Source organism: Scomber scombrus, chromosome 9, assembly GCF_963691925.1.
Source record: "Scomber scombrus chromosome 9, fScoSco1.1, whole genome shotgun sequence".
NCBI classification, from domain to species: Eukaryota; Metazoa; Chordata; class Actinopteri; order Scombriformes; family Scombridae; genus Scomber; species Scomber scombrus.
The window spans coordinates 3,958,679-3,973,211 of NC_084978.1; the positions used below are offsets into that span (position 1 = coordinate 3,958,679).

Consider the following 14,533-nt stretch of genomic DNA (forward strand, 5'->3'; position numbering starts at 1 on the left):
CTCCTCCACTTTTGAAACTTTTAAGTGTTGAGTTTTCGCCTTGATCTGACTTTAAAAACAACAAAAAAACAGTCCAGTCAAGTCAGTAATACTGTTCACGATTTCACAACTTAACAAGCGCTCTCTCTCTCTCTTTGCAGCGTCTTTTGACAAACATGAACTTTTCTTGAACTTCTTCCGCTTAAAGTAACCGAGGAGTCCTGAATTTACCCCCCGCTCCTCCGCCCCTCTCCTCCTGTCTAGTCTGGCACAGCAAGACTACACTACTTAAAAAAAAAAAAAAATCAAACAAATGAGAGATATCTGAACCGTTGTCTCACATGGCGTCTCTCATCTCCATCAGAGCGGGGGAGGGAATACTCAGATCTCACAGCGAGACACTGCGGAGCTGCTGTTCAGTAGTTTCAAAGTCCCATCTGAGAAGCTGCCTTACATTGGAGGAGTTGAGGATGGGTAGCATGTGTCGCAGTCTTTATGGCCCCATATTATAAAGTCTTTAAGTGAATAATTACTGGCAGGGACGCAAATTTATAGCCTTCAAACCCCGACATTCGTCTCAAAACATCACCTCCTCGCAGCTTCCGTAGTCGCTCTCCACCATGCTGGAGCCGTCGTAGCTTCGTGGGTTTCGCCCCCCGGCCGGTCGCGTTTGAGGCTGAGCAGTGTTAGTCGTCGGCGGCGTCGGGCTGGTTTGCTCGGCGTAAGACGGCATGGCAACGCTCAGACGCATGCTGAGTCTCTTATAGCCTCCCGAGACGTTGTCCAGGCTGCGGGCGTGCTGGGTGGGGTAGTAGCTGATGGCTGTGTACTCGTTGGGGCACTGGGAGCTGGGGAGAGGAAGCCCGTCAGGACCCAGGAAGTCGTCCAGGTTCTGGTTGCTGTAGCACGGCGGCAGCGGGGCGCGACGGTCGCAGCGGTCCAGCGGGAACGGGAAGCCGCCGAATCGAGAGTTCCTCCTCGACTCCATGGTGGAGGTGGAGTAGGTGTCCTCTACGATGTCAAACTGCGGGAACTCCTGGATGGCCGGGCGGCCGTAGTAGTCGGGATCTGCTGGGTAGACTGAGGACAGGAAGAAACATTAAGATTATAATACAATCATATGAAATCACATATAATAAACACATTAGAGAGAGTTGGAGTAGAATAAATGATTGAAAATGCTTATTACTTGCCGACAAGATGAAATTGTAAGTAGAGCTTGACCGATATATCATCTTATTGCATTGCATAAGATCATATAAACAGTATCGTCATTACATATTCTATACATCTTCCACTTAGTACAAAAAAAACTAAACGTGTAAAAAAATGTGTTGATTCATCTTCTTATCGTCCAATTTTATTATTTTTAACGCTCATATTTTGATATTAGGAATCCATCTTTCCAACTGCTTCCAACGGAGTACCAAGTCGATAACATTTTACATAATTTAAACACAAATTAAATGTGTGTACGTGACTGTGAGCCTCACTGGTATACTTTTATATGAGGATTGCTGGATGAGTTTTATTGCTTATATTATATAGTATATTTATATATGTCAATCAATACTTATTGTCACTGAAAGATCAATACTCATAAACACAGAGATGCTGCTGCGGACGAATTTGAGCAATTTGAAGGTGTAAAAAAATCTATTTTGCATTAAATCCTTCAGTGTAGATTTGAAGTAGCGTTGGTTTGATTAGTGTAACAGGAAGAGGAGAGAGCACCACATTTACTATAAAGGCAGATGACACATTCAGACTTCTAGTGACTAAAGTAGTAGAAAAATCCACCTGTTCTGTTTCTATAGAATTTACAATCACACTGATATTCAGACAATTCAACGCTAACCCTGATGGTTAAGCTCATTCAGCTGTTTTGTGCACTCAATCCATACATATTTCTCTGAAACTAAACTCAAAGCAACCTTGAAGTATTTCTCTAACAATAAGAATAATCCTGGATGTGTAGTCAGACCTGATAGACTTTTGAAACCTGCCTCTGCACTGTGTGGTGGGTGAACGGTGTCAGTTTGATTGCGGAGGAAGCAGCTCATTGATGGCTTTGAGGTGAGTCACTCTTGTTCATTTTCCCTTTCAGATGTCATTGTTCTCTGTATGTTTGTACATGCATAGACGGTTTAAATCAGGATTGTTCAACGTGTCAGCGAGGACGGCAGTGAAAATAATGTTGTGGGCAGTGCACATGAACCTGTTGACAAAGAGCTGCCTGTGTTTATTAACATGAAATAGAAAGGGTGTTTTTCTGCTAACTAAATATTAATATGTTTGAATTTTAACCAAACTCCAAATTGATTTTGTGATCATGTCAATTGATGCAGTTGAAATTGCTCCAAGCAGAAAAAAAGAGGATTTAAATAAAGTTATAGCGACATCACAAATTACAAGTTTTTTAAGATTCTGCTTCATATCATGTGGAAAGGAGACCCTGCCTTTGAGAGAGAGAGAGAGAGAGAGAGAGAGAGAGAGAGAGAGAGAGAGAGAGAGAGAGAGAGAGAGAGAGAGAGAGAGAGAGAGAGAGAGAGAGAGAGAGAGAGAGAGAGAGAGAGAGAGAGAGAGAGAGAGAGAGAGAGAGAGAGAGAGAGAGAGAGAGAATTTGGTGGCATGTGTGCATTGCAAATGAACTGAAGTTCCCCCGGCTGTTACCATGGCGATGATCCTGCTGACTGAGCGGCAGGATAAAATGAGACGATGTGTGTCGGCTAAACAGGAACAAGAAATGTCAGCACAGAAATGCCAAAGTTGTCGGAGCTGCAGACGGTATGTAAAACGTCCAGTTGAATACGTGTCTTTATCACGACTCCTCCACAGCCAAGTTCACAAATGTTACTTCATGTTTATTTGATGATTTAAACTCATACATCGTTACCAGACTTTTAAAACTGTTAAATATATATATTGGTATCATTATGACTTGAATACACAACTGATGCTGTTATTTCTGCAATAATCACTGACAGTTTTGGAGTTTATAATAAGTTTATAATAAGTATGTTTTACTGAGAATCCAAAACTTTCTATCACTGAAAGTTGGCACTGAATGTTTGACTTATTGTCTTCTTGACTTATTTTATGACCAAACAGTGTCAGATTTCAAACATAATTCAACATTGTTTTGACATCATCTGCTTTTATTTGGCAGATGAAAGTGCAAAGAGAAAGGAAACACAGACAAAGAGAGAGAGATGATATCAAACGTCCACAGAATGCTTGAATCCAACTGCAAACATAACGTTTATGTGGTATGAGTCATTACCCTCCTAACAACAAGCGTTAACTCAAAAATAAGGTATAATTTCATTTAAATGAGGCTTATTGACTATAATTTCCAAAACAATATGTGTAAAACCTGTGGTGGAATGAAGTTGGCTTGAATCAGGGATGTTCAAACTATTCATTAAAGGATCATAATGTGACTGCAGGTTTTCATTTGATCAACCAAGCAGCAGCTCAACCAGGCTAGACTAATTTATCAACTGATCTCAGTCTTCAGATGGTTGATTAGGTGGAACAAAAACCTGCAGGCACACAGCCCTTTATAGAGTAGCTTGGTCATGTCTGGCTTAAAAGGTCTAACACAAAATTGGTCGATAATATATAATTTATGCTTTATAAACAGTTAAACCAGACAGCTACTGACGCTCACCAATCTTGCCCATTTGCCTTTTTTTGACTCTTATTATTTATTCTGTCAAACTTCTTGGATGGATGCCTGTGTTTAAACGTTTAACATTCAAGGAGCCTCTGAAATGATGCCAACACGGAAGTAACTTAAAACTGCATTCTATCAAAAGGCCACCAGGGGGCGACCGTTATGGTGTCAAAAGGACTTCCGTCTCTATCTATCTCTACTTCCCACTTGATTTATAACCTCAGTAAACGTTTTCAAAATGTGTTTATGGTCTCAATCGCTAGTTTAAAGCCTTCTTCAATGCAGTATGATGTTCATTTGTGAAATTTTGGCCTCCCTGATTTTATATTTGACGATAAAGCAGGGTATGCATTAGGGCGTGGCTACGTTGTGATTGACAGGTTGATTGATTCACAGGTTCAGGAGGGCGCCTCTTGCTCCTCCTGATGCCCATATAAGTAGAATCCGTGATACTATTCGCTTCCGAGCAGCAGTCCACAAACCAATGGGTGACGTCACGGATGTTACGTCCATTTCTTATATACAGTCTATGGCTAAAACTGGGTATTTGGTACGAGCAGTCATAGCCACAGTGGGTGGTTAGGCTTAAAAAAAGTTAAATAATAATAATTATAATGCAATAATGATTATAATAAACAAAAAGATCCAAAAGGAGGGAAGCGGCTCAGCTCACACACTGTTTGACTGACAGGAAACACCCTGCAGCGATGAGCACTTAGCTGCAGAAATGGGAGGAAAAATCTGACAAAAAAATGAGGATTCCCACTTCAAATTCCTGCCCTTCATCCCCAAAAATCTCAAACTAACAAAGCAGACGCATTAAACAGTTTGTTCAAACAATACAACATTAAAAAAGAAAAAGAAAATCTCTCCTGCTGTCACTCGAGTTACTGAGAATACTAAACAGACTCCCAGCTGCTCACACGGAGACAGACAGGAAACGAGACAAAGCAGCACAGGGAGTTAGAAAGAGAAAAGGAGAGAGAGAAGACAAAAGACAAGAGATGGAGGGACATATGGTGGAGGAAAGAAGGGAGGGGTGAAGATGGTAAGAGACAATCAGGTGGAAAAAGTTTGAGAGAGAAAGAGTGAAACGTGGAGCGAATGATAGACGATGTAAAGAGAGATGAAGGTTAAAGTAAAAGACAGACAACAAGAAAGAGAGATGAAGTGAAACATGAATAAAAGCGAGATAGAGAACGATAGAGAGGAAAAAAAACATCTGACTTCAAATCTTTAAATCTGTAATCCTTCTGTAGGCTTAATAGACATCAAAGAAGTATTCAGCACTTTGCTCAGTTCAATTCGTCTTTGAGAAAAAGAGTTGTTTTTTTTTCTTTTCTTTTTTTCTGATGCTGCAGAGAACAGAAGACGACGTCTCGGGTCTTTGCCGAAGGCTCCGCTACTGATTATAAATGTCACTTAAAGATTTCTAGAGCAACTGAAGTTCTGGTGAGAATAAAATGCAGTTAGAAGTAATTCAAGGTCTCGTGAAAAGGTGAATAAAATTATCTTCTATGCAAATGTTTTGTTTTTATTTGTTTGAGTGGACGAGTTTTATATTTTACCTTTAACACTTTAAGCTCTAGAGCAGGAGAGTCAAACTCATTTACATTCAAGGGCCTAGTATACAGCTTAGCTCATGTGGGCCGGAACATTAAAAAGAGGGAAGGAAGGAGAGAGGGAAGAAAAGGAGTAAGGACAGGTGGAATGAAGGAGGGAAGAAAAGAGAGAAGGAAGGATGAAAGGGAGGAAGGAAAGATGAAAGAAAGGAAGGAAGGATGGACGGACAGAATGATGGAAGGGAGGAAGGACAGAATGAAGAAAGGGAGTGAGGACATATGGAAGGACAGAAGGAAGGAAGGAGGGAAGAAAAGGGAAGGAAGGAAGAAAGGACAGGAACACAGGAAGGAAAGATGGATGGAAAGAAGGAAGGAAAGATGGAAGGAAGGGAAGGAGGGAAAAAAGGAAGGATGGACGAACAGAATGAAGAAAGGAAGAAAGGGGGGAAGGACAGATAGAAGGACTAGAAGGAATGGGGGAAGGAAATATGGAAGGAAGGGGGGAAGGAAAAGAACACAGGAAAGAAAGTGGGCCACATGTTTGACATCCCTGATCAAGGGGGCAACGTTGTTCATGTTTGAACTGCAGATCAGTTTTAAGTTGCACTCTTCAACTTTGAGTCTTAATGAATTTCTTAGATCAGAAAATGAAAGAAGGATCTGATGCCAACTTTCATCGTCCTGCACTTAAAGACTAAACCCAGCAGTTGTGAGGAATCTGCATTTGAGGTTTCTGGTGAGATCACAACCACAGATACAGTGCCAGTCCCTTTCATTGAAGTGTGGGAAGGTCTTTTCTAACTTAAATACTCAAATGAAAATCCCTCGAAATGGATCATCTAAATTAGGAATTCATCTATAAATATACAGCTCTGCACATAAAGGCATATTCATCTTAAGGGATAAATCTGATGATCTTCTTCACTTAAATAAAAATCCTGTTTGCATTTACAATATCGCCAGCCTTAATACTTTATATATTACATTACTTATCATTTTTAGTATTATTAAAATTTTACTGTTAAGAGTCATAAAACTTTCTACAGATGTTTTCTTCTTTTGAATAGTAGCAGACTTTAAATTAAACCGTTTTTTCCCCCAATCACCACATACATTTCAACATCTTGACATTTGATCGCCGTTAATCGCTTAACCCTCCCGTTGTCCTCGAGTCAAGGGAGGAAGGGAGGAAGAAGGAAGGAAAGGAGGAAAGGAGGGAGGGTGGAAGGAATGTGGGAAGGAAAGGAGGGAGGAAGAAGGAAGGAAAAGAGGGAGGGAGGAAGGAAAGAAGAAGGAAGGAAAGGAGGGAGGAATGAAGGATGGAAGGGAGGAAGGAAGGGAGGAAAGGAGGGAGGGAGGAAGGAAGGAAAGGACGGAGGGTGGAAGGAATGTGGGAAGGAAAGGAGGGAGGACGGGAGGGAGGGAGGGAGAAAGGAAAAGAGGAAGGAAGGATCGAGGAAGGAAGGAGGGAAGGGCAGAAGGATGGAAGAAAGGGGGATGGAGGAAGGAAAGACAGAGAAGGAGGGAGGAAGGGAGGAAAGAAGGAAGAGGTCAAAACAGACAGGGTCAATTTGACCTGGGAGGACGACACGAAGGTTAATGGCTGGTGATGAGCAGTGATTGGACGCTTTATCACCAATCAAATAATAGCAGTGGTGATAAAAGACCAACCACTTCTTTTATACACTTCTTATTATATATTATACCAACCGATACTATCTTTTATCTAGTTTTATCTACTGTATCACAGAGGGAGCGTCACCTTTTTCTGCTTATCGGCGATTCAGGTGTGGTCAAGAGCGAGAGAGATTCAGCATCGAGGTCGAAGGACGAACCGAAAGCGAAGCAGCCGTCGCCTTTAACGACGAGCCACATAACAAGTGAGGAACTAAAGGAATGTGTCCTTTATTCTCTGTGATAAGGTCAAGCAGATGAACGACCTGCCAGGCTGGCGTTGCCTGGGGAGCGATGGCATGAAGAACGCATGATCTGCCTCTCTTCATCTGTCTCCTCAACATAGCAGTGGATGTATGAGTCACGGCTCAGCGGTATTGATCCGTTACATGAGAGAGAGAGAGAGAGAAAAAGCTGCACATGAAAAGGGAGAGAGAGAAAGAGAGAGAGAGAGAGAGACAGGAAGTGTGACTTGGGAACAAAAGAGGAGGAGAAGTGAGAGTGTGATAGAGGGAAGGAAAAAAAGACAAATGGGCCTGAGAGAGATAGAGGGAATGATGAATGATGAATGAAGAAAGCCAAGATGAACTGTGATTTGGAGAATGAAAGGGAAGATAAAAAAAAAAACAAGAGGAAATTAAGGGAAGTAAGAAAAGAAGAAGAAGAACAGCGACGAACAACTTTATTCTTGAGAAAAGCAGCTCTGCATTAAAACAGTGCGAAGGAAACCAGCGAACCAATGAAATATGATCCAGGAAGCTGCAGATTCATGTTTACGTGCTTATCAGACGTCAAAAACGGCGGCATTTTATCTTTCGTTGGGATGATTATCGCGAGGTAAACGGCAGAAATGCAGCGTTCACGATACAAATCAATCCATCAGGACGGTTTGCACATCCTGCAAAAGTTGAACCCAGTTTGACTTTTTTTTCTGCCTCGAGCTCTACAATTTCTCATGCAGAGCTAATATCCTTTAGTCTGAACTTCTCAACTGTTGCTGTTGTTGTTGCTTGTTCCTTAAAAAACAATTAAAGTGTATTAACTTGTCATTTAAACCCGGCGAAAACAACCTGCCACTCATTATCATCACCACCTCCGCTCCCAAAACTGTTATTAAAGGATAATTATTCAACTCTCTGCATTTTCAACCGAGAGTATAAAGAAGGAAGTGTATGTTCAAGGCCCAAAAACCACACATACCACCCAAATATGTATTTATAAAAAAGGAGCGGACCCATGGGTGTAGACATATTCTACTGTGATCTGAGGGTGATATTAAAAGATGAAGATTAAGTAAGAGGTAAGAGATTGAATCTAGATAATAACACATTGTTTGTTTGGGTTTTTTTTATCCTTAGTCTGCTCAGTACAACATTAATTTTCTCTTAATTGTATCCCTTACTGTGAAGCACTTAGTTTATGGCACCATTACTGAGACAGACTTCACTAAATCAGATTATTTCTGACGTCTAAAATGATGATGGAGACATCAACGGCGACGTCGGTTTACAGATGCGGTGAATTGATATCACAGGCACTAAAAATAGCTATAGCCGTGCTTTAACGACAGCTGCTCTGACATTGTCGGAGAACAAGATCAGTAAAATTGCTTTCATTAACGGGTCCAGTAAGTGTAGAGCGGGCAGAATTATTGATATACAAGGACAAGGTGATTAATGGCTTGTCTACATTAATTTATGGGTGACTGTGGGAGTGATAATGGAGCTCAGGTTTCACCATGATTGAGATTTACAAAACAGAGCCATCTGGACACAATGTTTTATAAATTTGACAAAAATAAGTGTACATCAGGATTCCTGCGGAGTCTTAAAAAGTATTGGATTGGATTTTCAGAATTTGCCTCTGCAGAAAAAGTCTTGTTTTTAAATCGTCCCCCTGTTGTCTTCACATCGATTGGCAACTTTTGTCCCCTTTGGGTCACAATTGACCTGGTTTGTTTTGACTGCTTATAAAGAATAAGGTATAAATTATCACCCAATTCTATGTTAAACTTTTTTAGCTAAACTTCATTCCAACTTATTACCTCAGGTTTTACACATATTATTTGGAAATTATGGTCCATAGGCGTCATTTAAATTAAAGTATGCCTCATTTTTGAGTGAACACCTGATGTCCTCCCGGGTCAAAATTAACCCGAGGACAACAGAAGGGTTAAATGGTGAATGGACTGTACTTATATAGCGCCTTTCTAGTCTTTTCGACCACTCAAAGCGCTTTACACTACAACTCATTCACACACATTCATACACTGATGGCAGGAGCTATCATGCAGGTGGAAGCTAACCATTCATTCGCATTCATACACCGTTGGCACAGCAACGGGAGCAATTAGGGGTTAAGTGTCTTGCCCAAGGACACATCGACATGTAGACTGGAGGAGCCGGGAATCGAACCGCCAATCTTCCAATTGGAGGACGACCGCTCTACCTCCTGAGCCACAGCCGCCCCTTAAGTTAAGGTATATCTTACATTTTGAGCTCGTCCTTGGTTGCATGAGATATATAATACACATATAAACAATGTGAGTGTGATTAAACTTCTTCTTTTAGAGTGTTGTCAACATTAGCATTTTCCAAGCAAATTGTAATTAAAAATGAATTAAAATGATTTTTTTTTAAACTCAGCATAACAGTGGACCAGTTTATTGCATTTGCCATTAATGTAATTACTTTGTGATTTTAATTATAGTTATATACAGAAACAAAAACATCTCTATTTATATTTACATCAATATTAAATTGATTTCAAGCCTGAATTGTTAGCCTGAATGTGCCTTCATTCTGCTGTGACATATATTATATATCTGGGGCTGTTGGGAATCTGCAGATGAAGATTTAACAATATTTTGGTGATGACTAAGCAGTTGTGTTATTGGGTTTTGACAAAGTTAGACGCTAAAACAAAAAAACGAGGCTTTCCCGGGAGCTTCACAGTCAGAGATGGATGAGACTTTACATTACAGGTGTTTTTTTAAACAGAGCTGTCAGGTGTTATAACAGAATATGTTCACCAACAGAATAATAACCTGTATGAAGACCCTGAGGCAGCTGTTGTACTGTGAGAGTTTTCCTAACAACTGATTTATAAATCGTCACGCCAAAATACTCCAATATATTGTAAAGACAATCGTAAAAGCCAGCCGTCGTTCCTCTCAGCGATACGACAGGACGTGATGCACATCGCACATTAGGACAAATGTGTTTTGTATGAGTGGTTTCTTGCATGAGGCCGAATGAAAGAGATGTGAAGGGGGAAGAAATATAAATAATGAAAGGAGGCAGAGAAAATCGAAAGAGATGGAAAAAAAGATTGACAGAGGAAGACGGGAGAGCGGCAATAAATAAACTGAATAAAGGAGGGCATTATAGAAGTATAGAATATAGACGGTCACATGGAAAAAAATATGAAGAGAGACAAAGATGAAAAGCAGAAGCAATCACACAAAGAGAAAGTGGAAAGTAAAGATGTGCAGAGAGATGAAACAGAGAAATCACTTTATTCTCTGATGTTATCGTCTGTGAATGTTTCATCTTCCACAGTTTAATCAGCGTCCGTGTCTGCTGATGGATGACTGTACGGGCAGTCAGGTGTTTCCCATGATGCTTCACTCCACGCGACATTTCAATAATTGTTTACGATGCCCTTGTATGACTCGACTTGCTCAGCCCGCTCTGACCTTCTGTGTCGCTGTCTAAGTGCACGGCTCTGATTTATCGTCTCGTCCATTGGCAGATTTTTCTTTGTTGTGTGCAGTTTTTTTTTTTTTTTTTCCAACCCTCGGGAATGTTATGGATACAAGTCATCTCTCAAGGTATTTCATTTAATATCACAATATAAATATATGATGGGATTCAGCCTGTTTTCAGTTAAAGTCTCACAATACAATAAAATAAATCTCAATACTACTGATACAAAACTGATATTAAAATCAATTAAAACTTAAAATTACTCAATTTAAGTGATAGTTACCTCACTGTAGATGCAAAATGTCAGTTGATATCAGGGTTTATATTTTACAGTATCACCTATCAACACTGTTAAACCTGGCTTGAAAGGAAAAGCTCTACTTGCTAAGTAACAAAGACATGAATGTGGCAGCACAGTTTTCTTTTGTCTCAATTAGAGACGGTAAAAATGACAACATGAAGCATCCTTAAAATTAAAAAAAAAATGTCAGCATGTCGATTAAAATCACTACATTTGTGAAGTGTTGACGTTACGCCACAATATGAAAATTACTCAACATTTTTACAAAAATTTGTCAGCAGCTTTACAAAGTGATCACTGTCATTTTCTGTTGTACATAATATGATTTATTGTGTATTAATTCATTATATTGAGTGTTTTTTGCATTTTTTTCAAGAAACACTGTTTGGATTAGAACTGCAATGATAATCAGTAGATTGACAGAGAATGAATCACCAATTAGATTTGATTATCGATTATCAAATAATCAATTATCGATTATTTACAGTGATTTTAAAAAAAGAAAAAGACTAAAGATGTTCTGTTAGACTTTGGAGACCATTGATTCAGCCATTTTTTCACCATTTTAAGTCTTGATATTTACCACAATATCAAAATAACTCAATTCTGACGATGGTTAGAATATTTTCTTACATTTTTACAAAAATTTGGCAGTAACTTCACAGAGCGATTACTGTCTATAATACGTAGAGGTCTTCTCTCATTTTCTATTGTACATCATATATGATTGATAGTGTATTAATTATTTATATTGAGTGTGAGTTTTTGTTTTTCTCCCTTCAGGCTTCAGCTCACTGATATGAATCATGACGGTCAAATAAGGTAAAACCTGTTTTTTAATGTTTATTATGATGAAAGCTTAAAAAATGATTTGATCAACAGGAAATTAATCTGCTGCTATCATCAATCAATCATCATTTTACAAGCATATATGCCAAAAATGTACTGGTTCCAGCTGCTGATAATGTGAAGATTTATTACTGATCTTTGTCTTTCTTTTAATATTTTGGGCTAAAAGCAATTAAAAAAACATAATTTTAAGCTCAAGGAAATTGTGAATGTCACTCAAAGCCTATAAATTCATCACAGGAATGATGATTAGTTGCAACATAAATATTGAAAGATTATCTTGTTACTGTTTATGAAAGTTGTTTCTACCTGTAGATCAGATAGAAGTAGTGGTGAGCTCCAAAATTAACAACACACACACACACACACACACACACACACACGCACACACAGACACATACCTTCATAGTCCATGTCCCAGTGGTTCTTCCTGATGGAGTCATTGTCGGAGCTCGACGGTGGCCTGGTCGGAAGGTTCGGAGCCACGCTGCACACAACCGGCCCCTGCGTCTTGGGTAAGGAAACCCCGCCTCCTGACGAACAGATCTGGCTGTGCGGTCGAAGCGATCTGAACGGCGTGTGGTCGAGGTCGTTGTGGTTGGTACCGACCAGCGAGCTCATCTCGATGGGGTTAATTTCCTGGTTGTCGGGTTTGAGGCTCTTGGCCAAACTAGGCTGGAAATATCTGTGCAGGTGAAAAAAGAGAAGTTTTAAAAATTAATCTTTGTAGAGATAAATTCAACTTCCTTTAATATCCAGCTCCTTTTTTTTTTACTTTTCAATGTTTCATCTTTGTTTTGAAGAGTTGGATACTCAACATTAATACAGTTTGTCCATCCGTCTTTTGCTCTTTAGTGGCTTAAACTAAATCAATACTGCAAAACGAGTAAAAAAAGAAAAAGGACAGACAAAAGTTTTTAAGACTCGAGGAGCCGAGCAATTTTTAGTAAAACATCTTTCCAAGAGGGAGCTTTTCTGCCGAGCATCCCCGCTCAACTTCACACTGCTTATAATTGAAGAACTTCTGTTACTACTAGAATAATAATAATCTCCTCCAGTGTCTTTCTCTTCCTGATAACTACTCCCCCCCCCTTTTCCACCTTCAAGCTTTCCTCTGGATGCATGAGAGCTTTATCACCATGCACAGTGCAGAAAGTCAAGAGCGCTGCAGGACAAACTCTCCCTGATTGTACTCAGTTCAAAATCGACTCTTGAGAAGTTGTAACATTTGATTTGTGGGCAGAAGAAACTATAAAGAAGAAGAAGAAGGAGCAGCATTTAAACATCCTGTGGAGGAAGTGGCTCAGGAATTTGGGGATTTTACAGCCATTACGGTCGAGGTAGGTACACCTCTTAGTTTCAGTGTAGTAACAGAGAAAGTAAACTATAACTCAGACCCACAGATATATTGAGGGACTCTGAGCTTCATTTTTAGACACAGAAACTGAACCTTTACACACTGTTCAGGGTCTAATTTGACAAAAAAAAAAACACCTTAAAAACTTTTCTTGTAGCCAAACATTTGGTTAATCATCCTAATGTGACCCAGAATATACAAAATATAATTATAGAAGTATTTATTCTTTCTAAAAATGCTTTTGTGCAGCGAATACATATTTTTGTTGAGTTTTTGACTCATATTTATTAAGAAAAACTAAAGAATGAACTCTCTCTGCTCTCTTAAAACACACTTGAAAAACTGAACTTGTCCTTTAACTCTTACATACTGTTCTGGGTCTAATTTAACACCTTAAAAACTTTTCTTTTAGCCATATATTTGATTGCTTATCTTCATCTGACCCAGAATATACAAACATTAGAAATATTTCACCTTTCTAAAAATGTTTCTGTGCAGCTTAACATACTTTTGTTGAGGTTTTAACTCATATTTATTTTAAAAAACCTAAAGAATACACTCTCTCTGCATGAATCACCAATTTATTAATGACTAATGAGGTTATTTATGAATGATTTCTGGTTCCAAAATTATGTATAGAAGCTAATTATGAGTTTAAACTGTGAAATGCCTGAATAGGAGCAGTATGTAAGGGTTAATCTCTTACCCGTTGGAGTCCTGGACGCAGACGGGCTTCTTCTTTTTATGCTGAACGTAACGTTTCCTGATGCAAACAAAGATGGCAACCAGGAAGAGTAATCCCAGCACACTGGCACTGATCTGCAGGATTTCCGTGGAGCCAAACAAAGGAGAAACCTGAAAGACGGAGGAGATGATGGATGGATGTTAAGTGTTATCCCACTCAGTTGTAACGATTGATGAATCTTCATTATTTGTTGTTGTGACTGACCTGAGGCAGCGGGTCGCAGTGGAAGACGCCCTTAGATACTTTACAGTCAAATCCGTTAGGACAGGGATTGGGGAAACACAGACTGACCTCCAGCTGGTTGTGGCACCTGCAGGAAACACAAGAAGCCGGGTTTAAAAGGATTTGAGGATGACGAGGAACCAACATGCTTTCAACGAGCATACGTTTTGTTTTCTCAGGCTACAAAAGAATCAAATTATCCTTCAGCTGTAATTCAAATATGAAAAAATAAACTGGTTAAAAGTTAGAAAAGTTTCTCTATAACAGCAGCAGCACAAAGCCTTTGTGTGTTTTCCCTCAGTTGGACTTTACAACTCATGCAATTGTCTACATTTTGGGCCACAATCAGGCAGCTTCCCTCTGCAGAGTTAGTGTCTGTGTGCACAGCTGTATCTGTGAGTGCAGCGTGGGAACGCGAGCATCACAAAGGCTGCCACCTTGGCCGGAGAGTGGAGGTT

The 14,533-nt window shown here is 39.6% G+C and overlaps 1 protein-coding gene across 1 annotated transcript in view; it reads right to left on the reverse strand.

Annotated features, from left to right (window-relative positions):
• Positions 1 to 361: 361 nt before the first annotated feature.
• fat2 (FAT atypical cadherin 2) overlaps positions 362 to 14,533 on the reverse strand; it is a 113,226-nt gene continuing 99,054 nt past the window's right edge. Inside the window, exons 25-28 of the mRNA XM_062425028.1 lie at positions 14,058 to 14,163; positions 13,815 to 13,963; positions 12,153 to 12,436; positions 362 to 1,059 (exon numbers count right to left, since the gene is read on the reverse strand). Coding sequence (XP_062281012.1) covers positions 557 to 1,059; positions 12,153 to 12,436; positions 13,815 to 13,963; positions 14,058 to 14,163 — 1,042 coding nt within the window. The 3' untranslated portion in view covers positions 362 to 556. The remainder of the gene's footprint in view (positions 1,060 to 12,152; positions 12,437 to 13,814; positions 13,964 to 14,057; positions 14,164 to 14,533) is intronic.